This window comes from Aotus nancymaae, unplaced genomic scaffold (genome assembly GCF_030222135.1).
Source record: "Aotus nancymaae isolate 86718 unplaced genomic scaffold, 86718_ANA_hifiasm-v0.15.2.pri h1tg000006l, whole genome shotgun sequence".
Taxonomy (NCBI): Eukaryota; Metazoa; Chordata; class Mammalia; order Primates; family Aotidae; genus Aotus; species Aotus nancymaae.
The window spans coordinates 64,617,607-64,631,852 of NW_026988417.1; the positions used below are offsets into that span (position 1 = coordinate 64,617,607).

Consider the following 14,246-nt stretch of genomic DNA (forward strand, 5'->3'; position numbering starts at 1 on the left):
AGGGTGTGGATTTCAATTTGTCATTCTGTGACTCTAAGATAGAAACATTTCCAGAGAATCCTGAGCCCATTTTTCCCTTCATGATAATTACTAACTGGAAAGGACTAATTGTTATTATTCTTTTGGCTGTGTTTTCCGGGTAGTGGATGATGGCAGGGTTGGGTGGAGGAGGGGTACCATGATAGTGGAAAAATGGAAAGGGAAGGCTTATATATCCAGGGGCACTAGGAGTCCTAGTCTCTTTACATCATTAACTGGCTATTTGGCTTTAGTTAGATCACTGGAAAATGAAGAGGCTGAACCAGTTAAAGTGACTTTTAGGCCACTTTAAAAGTATGATTATGTGCTACTGTGTCCACGAATGTCATCCTTCTTTTTCTTGGGTGCATGTGGAAAACCACAGTCGTGAAGATTCTGGGATTCTAGGCTAACAGAAGTCTCTGATAGCACTTTTCCTAGTACTGGGTGATTGTTATAGCCCTAGAGTATTATCTACATCTCATTTACCTACATATTGTATATGAGGGAAGGGAATAATGTGAACTTTAATATTTATATTTTATAACAAATATAAATTAATATTTAATATAGTAAATATTTACATAATTTTAAATATATTAAAAAATATAATGTTCATCTATTGATACAATATAACATATATAACCATATATAATAATTTGTATATGTGATATGTAATTATAATAGATCAATGTATATTAAAATTATATTGAATATTTATATATTATATGAAATAGTTGATACCTGATTAGCCATGAGTGTATTAACTATATTGTAGATTACCTATCTATAGCAACCAAGGACTCTTCATCCTATTGCCCAGCCAGGGCTTAGGCCACTGCAAAAAGAAAGCCACAATAGAGTCAGAGATGGACAATGTGGTTGGAATAAGAGTGTGAACGTGTGCATTTATGTGTCTCTCTAAGCTGCCTCTCTGGCTGCAATTGCAAATCCAGTTATCAATGACCATTGAATTAGCTATTGTTTTGTATCTGCCAACTCTATTTCCCATTCAGTTGTGCAAATGGTGACCACAGAGAAATGATGGAAACTGTCTATTCTCTGTGTTTGGCTCACAGGTGGATTTTGTCTGACCGCATGTGTACTGCACATTACAATGCAGCAGCCCTTGTGGGTGGTTCTGTGTGTCGGGAGAAGTGGAGGGTTCATGTCTTCCCATTGGGTGGCTCTTGTTCGTGCTGAGCCATGTGCTGTTCTGCCTAGTGCTGGCCTTCCTAGGCTTTTTGGCTCTACTGTTTCCTCAGGGCAAGTAAAAGGACTTACACACCTGTTTCCTGTGGATTGACAGCGAGCCAATAAAAGCCCGGGGGAAACTTTGCCCAAATCAGGGTGGATATTGCCAAGCCCTTGCTTCTGGACAGAGTCAGGGAAGATTGAGGTTATGGAAGGTGCTGGCTTTGTTGAAGAGCTCAATTCTGTAGGATGGCTAAAACTGCCAGTGAAGGGACAAGTTAAGAATAGGTCTGAGGTCGACTCTTTTGCCCTCCTCTAGGTGAATGTTCTGGAGAACAAAGAGTGTTCACAAGTTAGTTATTATCAGGGCTGGAGGTGGGTGGGAATGAGAAAAAGCTGTGCTCTGTTTTTTTCCCTTTGAAAAGGGAAGGGAGAAATAGGATCAACATTTATGGAGCACCTTTGTGTACCAGACGCAGTGGGAGGCCATGTTTAATTCAGATTGTACATTAAAATATGTATTTCTATATTTCTATATAATCTCTCTATAAAGATTGTGTAGAGATAGATATATATTTGTACAGGGAAATTTATTTCTATATATGTAATTATATAGATGCAGGTATGTTTTATATCTATAGATATGGATGTAAAAGATTTTGCTAGAGCAAAGTTAACATTATTTTGGAGAATCAACTTTGAAGATGAAAAGCACTTCAGGAACTGCAGTTTACATAGGGTAACCTGATTTTTCATTCCATTAATTCCTTAAGGTAGGTTCCTAAAGTAACTTTGAGGGGAAATTCTTGCTTTTCTAGCTAAGATCTTTTCAAATAACTGATGATCACTGAACATAATTAAGCTGTATTTCTATAAACATATTCATGAATTCAGACTTTATATAGTGGCAGTCAGTTTTTGCCTTTATTATCAGCCATTAATAATGGAAACTGCAAAGGAAGCTTAACTTCAGTGTGTGGTCTTAGGCTTCTCTCCTTCATCTAAGACTATAATTAATAGAACTCTTTTGCTAAAAATGAGCTCTTGGAAGACAGATGCATGTTTGCTGAGCTAAAGGACAGGAGTCTAGCTAATAGTCATAAGCTTGCCTCTCCTTTGAGACCTTTTATTCTGTAGCTCTTAGTTCTTGCCTAGAGATTGTTATCAATATTATTATCATCAAATATTAAATATTAATAGTACTGTGCTCAGTAAATATCAAGTAACAAGCTAAGATTTCTTATCAGTCTTGCTTGGGGAACCTCAGGTTGCCTTGAGGATTTCTAGGAGGCTTTCAGTATATAAAGTTCCCACACGGTTCAGTGGAAATAAAAGTATTTTCCTGTTTGTCATCACCATTTGCCATTTGCTTGCATGTATGGTCCTATGTAATTGGTAGCATTAAAATTAAAATAAATTACTCATCACTATTCAAACTTATCTATACATAAATTACATATGTAATATGTAATTATCTATTAATAAACATATACTTTTTATGTAAAAAATTGCCCTATCTGAAATGTAGAAATAGAAATCATCCCTTGTTCTGCATCTGGACCCTCATGCAAACATTTCATAAAGGTCTGGTTTACCCCCTGGTAACTACAAAAATACACTGTGGTTTTTAAAGGGGATTTTCTTTTCATGAGCTGGTATTTATACCCCAGTAAATTAGCAATGTTACTTTGCTTGTATCTTATTAGAGCTGCTTATGGATACTCTTATGGGTTTGAGAATAATAAGCTAACAAATTAGTTTTATTTTGGCCGGGTGTGGTGGTTCATGCCTGTAATCCTAGCACTTTGGGAGACCAGGATGGATGCATCACTTGAGGTTAGGAGTTCAAGACCAGCCTGGCCAACATGGTGAAACCCCACCTCTACTAAAAATACAAAAATATTAGCTGGGGGTGGTGGCACATGCCTGTAATCCCAGCTACTTGGGAGGCTGAGGCAGGAGAATCATTTGAACCGGGGAGGTGGAGGTTGCAATGAGCCAAGATCATGCCACTGCACTCAGCCTGGGCGGCAGAGCAAGACTTTGTCTCAAAAAAAAAAAAAAAAAAAAATTACTTGTATTTCATTAAGGTGTTTAGGATTGTACATATGGGTCTTTTTCTTATTAAATAAAAGTGCCAACCACACAGTGTCCATTGTGCCTGGACTTGATACTATGGTTTGGTTTGAGGTTTCTTATGCATATACTTTTAATTGAGTTTATTTATTTATTTATTTTTTTGGTCTAACAAGTAAAGTCTTTGCAGCATTTTTTTGTAATCTGTTACTCATCCAGGGTCTCCGCCTCTTCTATATTTTAAAAAATAATAAATCTCTTAATTTTGCTCTCCCTCATTCTTCTCAGCAATAGCTGCAACATGTTTCGGGCATCTTGGCAGAAGACCAGGTTATGTTAGATAAGCCAGAGAAGACAGTATTTAACTCATATTTGGGGAATATTGCTGATTAGTTAGTTCTGAAAGAAATATATAAAATACTGCATGTTGTAGAATCTTTGCTTTGAACTGGAGAGAACAGGCATTCAGTTGACAGAGTAAGAGTGTAGCTATAAATCAAATCTGGAGCATCCCTCAGTGTTTAATTAGAGACGTATTTAAGAGGCTGGAGGTAGGGATGGATGGTGGGAGGTACGGAAAGGTAGACTTCTGGATAGAGATTTTACCTGTCCTTTGGTGATCCTTTAGGTAGAGTACAGTACTCACATATCAGGTTAAAAAATTATATACTACTTATTCCAAAAACGTTGAGGGTGAAGGGAAAATAACAGTTGAAAAGTTGGACGAGTGAGGTTAGTGTACAGAATGCATGCCATGAAACTCTACGTAATCACTACAGGTTTGCCTAAAATTTGTCTGTTCTCTTTTTAGCAGCCAATGAGGAAAGAGACATAATAAGTTATTAAATGTATGATATAAATATAGTATGTTTTAAAGAACACAACATCAAAGCAGTGATGAAACATTCAACTCTTCTTGATATTGAGAAGAGAGCCATATTTCTCCTGTGGGATTTTATGAAGAGAACACTTCATAAAAACCTAGATGGTTATGATGTCCTTGGCTTATGATGTCCTCAAACTGTGGTTTTTGCATCTGTACAATGGGGATAGAAGCAGGATTACATGAGGTGGTAGATATAAAACACCTCACAGTGCCTGGCATGCTTGTAAACATTCACTAAATGGTTGCTATCATCTGTATGTACAGTAAACACAGCAACTTGTTTCCCAGGAAGGAGCTAATAGAGCTATCCTACATATAGATGCATATGTTGTTAACCATCCACTCAGCTATAGAAGTTGTAGTTTGGCTGATCTAAAACCCTTTCTGGCTCGAAGGTTTTCATACTTCAAAGTGTTAAATCATCCTTGATTAGCAAAATGTGTATTTATGAAAGCCACCTTCATTTGAATGGCTCCAGAGTTACTAAGTGTAAGTTTTCTGTTTGCCAGAAAACATTATAGCAACTATGAGAAGTATGACATTAGGTTACTAATATTTCAGGAATTGGGATAATTGGATGAGTGAGCTTCATAGTACTTCCTGCTTGCAACTGGGGTGGAGCAGGTAAGGATGGGAAGATAGAAGAATCGCATAGTGATCATTTCTGACATTCACAGGTACCCAGGAAAGCCATGTTTTCTTTCCAGTAGTACTGGCTGTGGTATGGATTGGGAGATATTCCCAAGATACTTGGAGTTTGTTGGGAACTTGTACCATCTGTCAGAGAAAGGCATGCAGGGTATTTATTTGAACACATGAGACTGAAGCCACTGCCAAATCAAGGTCTGAATGCTCTTTGCACACCTAAATGAACACTGTCAAGTGTAGATTCCAGTAGTCTTACTTCATGAAGTTTCAGTAGTAAGAATGTAACATTTATTTTGATAACATTGAAAACAATCACTTCTTCCTCAGACATGATAACTCTTAAATTTTTTTTCGCTCCTCCTTTTTACATTATCTTTGGAAGCAGTATATCCTGAGTTTTCTAGCAGAGAAATTTTTTAGCCTAAAAATTCTTGTTTAAGAAGCGGGTAACTATCCTTGATTCTTTAATGGTCTTACTGTTTTGTAGTTCCCTTGCTGTGTTGGAAAGCTTGTCTGTCAAGTTTTTCCTTTTCATGTTACATGTAAAACAATACTATACCCTCAACTTTGTGACTTCTCTAAGAGCTTGCAGTCATTTTATGAGTTATAACTTTAAAAATAGCCATCAGTCTTCATGACATATCCCTGAAACAGGTAAAGAGATTTTAATGAAAACAAATACTGAGATCCACATATGAGATTCTCATCAACCATAGCACATTTTCAGCAGTAATGAAGCTTCTATTGATCATCATGACAGGTATTCTGTGGGGGCAGTGAGAAGGCTTCCATTGCAGCTCATTTTACTTTTGGTATTTTGGTTCTTGGCACGTAAAGCTTATTAAGTATTTGATTGTCCCTTTGAGTCAGCATGCCTGTATTACCCCATCCACCAGAGCAAGGCTGTCTTGCTCTCTTTTTATAGGCCAGGAAGCTGAAGTGAGAGGTTGAGAAGTAACCGATGAAGCAGCCAGCACTGTTGCTGAGCTCCTCAAGGTTTGCTTAACCATGGAACCACGTTCCTTCTCCTCTACCTGAACACAAGACAGAAAAGGAAAATCTAGTTATCAAAAATGTGTGAGAGGAGGAGGAGGATGCTTTAAGTTTTGAATTGCTCAGCTCAGTGCCATGATTTCCTCTGGCAGTTCTTAGAAGGCAGTATCTTCCTCACCAAGGGAATATCGTATTTTATTGTGCTGTAAGGATCTCTACAAAATGTACATTGCCATGTGAGTACCAGAGAATGGTAGCTTCCCAGAGACCATCACTAAAAGTATTTAAAAAATGCCCAAGAGTGGTTGCATTAGACAGGAGTGGGAACAGAGAGTGACTGCAAATGGGTATGAGGGATCTTTTTGGATTGGTGGAAATGTTCTGAAATTGGATTATGATGATTATCACACAACTCTGTAAATATACTGAAATCATTGACCTGTATCGTTAAAATGAGTGGATTTTGTGGTTTATAAGTTATACCTCAATAAAGCTGATTTTATTTTTATTTATTTATTTTTTTGAGACAGAGCCTTACTCTATTGCCAGGCTGGAGTGCAGTGGCACTATCTTGGCTCACTGCAACCTCCGCCTCCCAGGTTCAAGCAATTCTTGTGTCTCAGCCTCTGGAGTAGCTAGGACTACAGGCGTGCACCACCACACCTGGCTAATTTTTGTATTTTTTAGGAGAAATGGGGTTTCACCATCTTGGACAGGCTGGTCTCAAACTCCTGACTTCATGATCTGCCAGGCTTGGCCTCCCAAAGTGCTGGGATTACAAGCCTAAGCCACCGTGCCCAGTCAATAAAGCTGATTTTAAAATACCTGAAATTTGGCATGCCTTGAGAGGAACCACATTTCTGCTTGGCATCTGGGGACCATAGCACTCCATAGTGCAGTGTCAATTCTGAAAGCTCCCACACCTCTGTGGAAGTGCACAAGGAAGACTGAGAAGGAGGAGTTGGAGGAAATGGGGATACAGTGAGTCTGCTTCTGGAGGATGCTTATCATGACAATGTGAACAAAATGACACCACTTTTGTGATGATGACAACTCAAAGTAGGCTCCAAAAAATCAAGGGCATTCCTCTCCAGGGTTTAATGGCTCGCTCACTGAACTGCCCTGACTCTTTCATTAGATTGGCAATGATGATACTTTCCAGCCGGAAATCTTACCTTAGCATCTTATCCACCCACATAGACTGTCTATTAAATGATTTGATCAAATATACTATGCAGATTTTGGTAAATACAATTTAAAAAATCTTTCTATATAACATCAATATGACAATGTAGCTTAATTATCATTTTTTTTGCTTAGTTGCTGTATTTAATGAGGTTAATAGAAAATGTTTAATATGACAGGTTTAAAAAAAATTTCCGACCTCTTAATTTGTGTGTGTTTTCTTGAAAACAACCAAGCATTTTGTGTTTGATTTATTGAAGCAATTGGTTGGCTCTGCTAACTTATATTGTTGAGACTTGAGATAAAACTTCAGGACTCCCTCAGTAACTGGAGCACAGGAAACAATTGACACTGTTTCTTAATTCACATTGTTTCTGAGACATTTCCTACTTCCTAGTATAATATAGCTTTCCCATGAGAACGATTTGCTTGCAAATGGTTAGACATGATACATTTCTCACTGGCACACATTCTGTGGGGAGAATTTCACTGTGTTTTGTAGCAGCTGAGTTGCTGCGTGTGTGTTGGGAAGGAGGTCCTGCTTTATGTAGATGCCTCCAGCTTCATTCATTCAGCTAATGTCTTCTTTTGAATACTAACCCCATTCACTTAGGTTCTGCATTGCTTAGCTGGAATCTCTTTCCTGAAGGAGCATATAATTCTTTTAAGCCTGCCAATTTAAGGAAGCACCCCTGTGAATTACTGTGTTTGTAGATATACCCCATAGGTTACTGTGGAAAGTAGTTCATGACCGTTTGTGTCATACATACTGTATGTACTTGTATTTGCATGTAGGTATGTGATATCGGCTGTGGCATTGCTAAGTTGTCATCGAGTAGTAATTCGAGAAATGGGAAACAAAACCCATAAATAAGAAAATCTAATCTAATTTGCAGTTCAGAAAAAAGTATTCACATTATTTCTGAAATGGTAGTTCCTAAGTTCAGAAGTTATGCTGTATTTAAAGTGAAAGTAAAAGTTTTCCAGTTAAAAAAAATGATGTGGAACTTTGAGTTTCTTTTTTTTTGTCTTATTAGATTTTGTAAAAATAATACCACTTGTCAGTTTTGCAGCTCCTTCCATCTAGAGAGCTGAAAGCATTTCACAATCTTTTTTCCTCCTGCCCTTCTCTTCAAGGCAATTTTTGCTGGGCTCGATTTATTTTTATCGTTGCAACAACCAGTTTTTAGAAACTTTTGGAAACGAAAAAAGAAAAATGAGAATGGCACTGTAGCTGACATTCATTTTAGCTCTTTCCTAGTGTGAACGTTTGAGTATTTCTAAAATCTTTTCTCCAAGTATGTCTTATTTTTCTCAGTTTGTCCCAGTTCTAAGTCTCTATTTTGCTGATTAGGTTAAAATAAAAGTTTTAATGTAAAGCCTTACCCCCAGCAAAATGACTTTTTGAACTTTGAGTTAAATCTTTATTTTTGTAGCTCCAACAGCTCCTTTTCCAGCAGGCACTAACCTTACCCAGTATAATCATAGACTCATGTAAGGTTGGAACTGGAAGGGCCTCTAGAGATCACCCAATTTAAGTCTTCCCTTCTAGAAAGGATAAAGTTGATGCCCAGAGTGGTTAAGAGTGACATGCTTAAGGTCAGATAGCTAACTGATGGCAGAGATGTGACCAACATGATTCCCGATTTCCAGTTTGATATTCTTTGTTTTTCCAAAACAAAAGTAGTAGATCTGGACAGAATTAGAGCACACCTTCACAGAACCCTAGTGTCAATCACCAGCTTGAATTATACTGAAGCTAACTGAAAACTGGGAGGAAATTTTATTTTTCTAGTTAGAGTTTGTCAAATATAGAATGGTAATGTTGAATTTATAGGCATTTTCTTCTGATTTGTGCATCTTGTGCAATTTATCTGCAGTAGAGAATGTGGTTTAAACTGACTGGTCATTTATGTACCTTCCTTAGGCCACCATACCATTTACATCGGAGTCCATGTGCCGAAGAGTTACAGGAGAAGGAGACGTCACAAGAGAAAGACAGGGCACAAAGAAAAGAAGGAAAAGGAGAGAATCTCTGAGAACTACTCTGACAAATCAGATATTGAAAACGCTGATGAATCCAGCAGCAGCATCCTAAAACCCCTCAGTGAGTACTTTCTGGGCGTTGGTGCCTCTCTCTGCCTCACTCTCACATCTTTGAGAAGGATGCCTTTTTGAATCTTGTAGCTAAAAGGGAGGGACACTGTAATACTGAGATGGTCTGCTCTAAAGGATAATGACTGTGGAGATGCTTTGCTTGTACCGGCAGGTTGACCTAGAAGGTCATGTAGTTGATCAGAAAGGGTCGGACCAAGTTTAGGCATTGCTGTGTATTCTACATGTTTATGTGTAATAGTGCAGTGTTGCAGATGGTATTTACAGCAATGAACAGTAACTGGAAGACTCTTAAAGAATTTTTGCATTGTTTATTCTTAGAAATAGGTTCTGTTGAGAGAGTAGGTCAAGATGAGAGTATGTGTCTATATATTTACATATCTTTCCAAATGTCAGCATTATAGGTGACATTTTACCAGGTTGTGAGCCAGGTCAGTGATTTAAATAGGAATTGTTGAAAATCATCCTGTAAGATAGAGAGGATTGTAGAGTGACACAGTTATTAAGATGTTGAATGTATTAGATGTCACACCTTGGATAAAAGTGTGCAGAATAAGAGCAGAATAGCAGGAGGTCAAAGAACACCGTTGGATTCCAGTGATAGAGTGGGTTGTGTGTTTAGGTGTATGTTTATGCTGCTTTTTGTTTCTTTAATGTGGAGAATATTTGGCTACATGGGCCAAATATTGTGGCTGAACTGAGAATGAATATGTGCAGTAGAAACACATGCCAATTTTGGGAGATTCCCCAACAGGAGTTACGCAGTGACAGCTTTTCATGTTGGCAGAGCTCTGTACATTCTTCATGTCTTTGCTACAGTTGCAGAAATATGGACCCTGAAATAAAATGTATTATGGGTGGCACAGATAAAGATCGAGTTCAGTCATTGCAGGTGATGACAGGCCAAATTAGAATGAACAGCTCAAGGGTGTTGAAAAGTGAATTTACAGAGTTAAATTAAAGAGGGTGTGAGGCATAGTGATGTGAATTTTTATAGTCTCACTGTTGGAACTGAGCAAGTGGCTTAGGAAGTTAGCGAAGTGCGGTGCTGAGAGGAGCGATACAGGTGGACCATCGAATTAAAGACAAATGCTTGGAGGAGAGCTTGAGATAGATCACGAAATCTAAATTAAAAGGCATTGAAATAAATTTAAGACTTAGAAGGACCAGAAGGCAGGAGCCTCACATTACATACTTTTCACTGAAATACTGGGGAAAAGTCTGTCTGAAAGGAATCCTTCATATATTGATTAAGATAGTGGAGTCTGTTTCGACAAAAGGCCTTACAATGCATATAAACAGGCACAGTTAATAGGCTGGAGGAACAAAAGGTACCATTCTTTTCCAAATAAATGACTACCACTTATCTGGATTTACTATGTATCCCTTTTGGCAAGGCCTGAGCCAGTGTCAAGTGTTCTTTCTATTGTGCACTCTCTCTTTTTTTTTTTCTCTCTCTCTCTGTGTCTTTTATAACTTGTCTTTCATTCTTCAGTTTAAGAACAAGAGTGCATCATCACTATAAATGTTAAAAAGTGAAGAGGTGCTCACTTAGACAGATGGGCCAGGAATTTTGAGATTAAAATTATATATCCGCTTTTGAGGAAGGGCAATGGAAACAGTGCCACTAGCGCTCAGATAGGTTATAAGGAGTGAACAGATCAGGAAGGTGCTGAGACTGCATGTGTATCAACTACAGAATACTGTTGTATTCTGTGGCATTTGGGGACCAGTTTGAATGCAGCATGTGAAACAAGGCAATCCATTCTCTTTCCCCTCAGAGGTTTCTTCCTAGGGGAATACTTATTATGTTGTATACTGGTTTTCTGAAGGGATCCTATGGAGAGAGAGTTGTTAAGGACAAAATTGTTCAGTGGTCATAAGCAAATTATTTCTAAATTTGCATTTTATAGTTTTGCTCCTGCTGATCAATAAGTTATACACTAATTTGCCTTTGGCATATTTGATATGAGTTATCCAACTTGACATGAAGGTCCTCTTAGAAATTACTGTGTATCCTTGGCTGCCTTGATGGATTGGTAGTTAATTATCTGGTACAGTTCTGTTTAAAAATCAGAGTTTTTGCACCTAGATATGGAAAAACATTTAACTTCATGATTTTGGGGGAAGCCACAGGGCTCTGGCACCAACAAAACAGAATTCTTGTGGGAAAACGGACTTGATGAAATACTTGCCTAGTATTCCATTATTGTCTCTCAAGAACTGCCACTTACAGTTTCTGTTATTCTATGACCTGTGGTGTTTGAGTTGCTTATGTCCATAGACATATGTCCCTAGACAAGATTCCCACATGTGCCTGGCAGTGTATCATGTGATACTTACACTTCTGAGAAAAACAAAAACCAAATAACCCTCATAGATATAGTAACCTGATGGGAGTCATCTTTGATTCTTTCCTTGCTCTCACTCCCGTATGCAATCCTTCAGTGATTTCTGTTGGTTCAAAATTTAAAATAGATCTGAATCTGTCTGTTCTGTTTCAGTTTTGCTGTTACATTTTTGCCCAGAGAATCATCACCTCTTGCATAGACACTGCAGCAATCTCTGCTTTTCAAGTCTTTCTTCATAGAGAGGCAGTATAGATCATCACAAAGTGTAAATTGGATCATGTTCTTCCTCTGCTGAAAACTTCCTGTTGTCCTCAGAGTAAAACCTCAATTGGGCATCATGGTCTTTCTAGTCCTGTGATGTGCCATCCTCTCCTTGCTCACTTTACTCCAGGTACATTATGTAGTTCCTTGGTGCTAAAACCTTTTCTGCCTCAGGACCTTTGCTCATGCAAGCTTATCTTCCTGAAATGGTCAGCCCATTCTTGTCCTGGTTAGTTTTTCTGTTCCTTTATGTTCTGACTTTTAAATTTTACCTCTTCGAAGAGTCCTTTCCTTACTACTCTCTCTAACACAGCTTCCCCTTCATTATTATTTCTCAACACCTTATTTGTTTCCTTCATAATATATGTTTTCACTTATAATTTTTCAGAGCCTACAGTTTTGTCTTAAGCTGATGTTCGATTGTAAGCTCCATGAAAGCAAAGATCAGGTTGTCTTGTTCACTTTGTTTTCTTTGGTGCCTAGCACAATGCCTGGCACATAGTATGTGCTTGATATATGTTTATTGAGGAGTAACTGAATGAATGAATCACTACAGAGAAAGACGTAAGCATTGCTTTTCTTGGCCTAAATATTTCTTACATCCTAGATAGAGATCCAGCTGATTTTCTTGTTTTTAAGCCTTGCATATAGTATTTATATTTTCCTGCCCTGTCTTTCTCCCTTGACATATAAAATCTGGTCCTCACTTTTAATTATCTCACTTTGGAAAGTGCCTCATTATTTTGCCTATTGCCAAAGTGGGATTTTGTCTGGGTAGGTAACTCCCAAGTGTTTGGAGCTGCTTATTAACCACAGGTGATGGATGAAACTGAACCGCAAAGCACATGAATTTTTCATGTACACTTAAAAGTTCTCACCATTTCCCAGAGAACTCAGGCAGCCCCCCCTTCAGAAGCCACATTAAGGTGGCATGAGCTGGCACTGTGGCACATGCCTATAGTCCCAGCTACTCCAGAGGCTGAGGTGGGAGGATCTTCAGGAGTTCGAAGCTATAGTGCTCTAAGATTGCCCCTGTGAATAGCTGCTGTGCTTCATCTGTGGCAACGTAGAGAGACCCTGTTTCTGCAAAAACATGAAAGGGCATTTATAAGAAGTAAATGAAATCTCTTCCAGTATTTAGGCATATTAAGAAGATGGTATAATTAACAGGTTCATTTAGTTTATAACCTAGCGCTTTCTATTTTCTTCATGGTTTTCGTGTCAAGATGGGGTTTCTAAAAAATAAATGAGTGTTTGGTTTTTACACATTTGGAGCTCTGAGGAGGAAGCTAGCTAGCTTCGTATCCCCCTCTGAGCTCAGCAGCAGCTCCAAGTCCTTTCACAGCTGCTATTCCCAGTGTGGTGTCAGAACTGGTGTCCCAGCTGGGGACACAGAGAAGGAAACGTGTGTGAGAGCGTGGAGCACTGAGCCATGGGGAGAGAGAGGCTGAGGAAGGAAAGTGAAATGGAAGAACAGGCAGGAGAGACAAGGGAATGAGGAGGTGGTGTGGAGTGGGTGGTTGAGAGAAAAGTTAGATTGTGCTCTTTCTTAAAAATAATCCTTTTGCCTCCTCCACTGTGCATTTTTTTTTCTAAGTTAGCAGCTGCCATCCTCTGAGGGTTGCCCAAAAAGTGGGTGGAAAGGTGGTCCTGGCTGAGATAGGCTTTGGAAACACAGAATTCCTTCTCAGCCTGGATGGTTCTGGCCTCTGTGCCTCCCATATTGTCAGTGTCCAGGGATACTTATGAGGGCATCACGAGCTGCTTTGTGACTGCAGAGATTCTGAAGATGTGTAAGATGTTAGGAGACACAGCTACAAACAGAACATCTTGTTCAGCATTTGGATCTGATGTGTAAGATATTTCTTGACAAGCGTGAATATGCATTCATGATTGGAGGTGCTAACTGCCTCTCACACATAGGTCTTGCCTGTTGTGGAATCATAGTGATAGGTATGTCCATACAGACACTCATTCAGTCTTGTGGTACCCTTTTTTAGCCTTTTGGATGTGTACCAGAACTGATGGATTTATGCTAGTGAACATTGTTCTGTGAGCCTGGGACAGTGGATGCTGGTTGGTGATCCAGTTATATTCAGGAAACTGAAACAGAGAAATGGGCCGCTGCTTTTGTTTGGTGCTTCCGGGTAAATGAACAGAGTAGCTTTTCATAAGAGCCAAGAATATTTGGTGTTGTGTCATTTGACTTCCCCTTTTCCCAGTGCACACCCCTGTCCCCTCCCCCAAACTGACCTCACACTTCTGGGTACATTTGTACTTTTTCTTGATTTTTAAAATGTTTTCAGGCAAGACCCTTAATTTTGATACCATAAAGTAAGGTTTCTTTAATTTTCTGCATGCCATTGGCATATCTCAAAAACCGATCTGTGTATAGGAGAAAAGGCTTTGGAAATGTATAAAAATGAGATAGACCTGTCCCAGTGTCCCAGACACACAAAAAAACTACACCATCTCTTTCGTCCTCTTCTCTGTTTTTCACCTTATGTAAATAGGAGGAA

At 38.7% G+C, this 14,246-nt stretch overlaps 1 protein-coding gene across 8 annotated transcripts in view; it reads left to right on the forward strand.

The window, feature by feature from the left end:
* Positions 1-14,246, forward strand: part of SLC4A4 (solute carrier family 4 member 4) — a 495,962-nt gene that overhangs the window by 159,816 nt on the left and 321,900 nt on the right. For 7 of the 8 annotated variants that reach the window (XM_012464424.2, XM_064367811.1, XM_012464425.2 and 4 more), the window contains one exon: positions 8,928-9,107. In XM_012464424.2, the coding sequence (XP_012319847.1) occupies positions 8,928-9,107 (180 nt within the window). Of the gene's footprint in view, positions 1-8,927; positions 9,108-14,246 lie in introns of those variants that run through there. The other variant, XM_012464428.2, reaches the window with a different exon arrangement.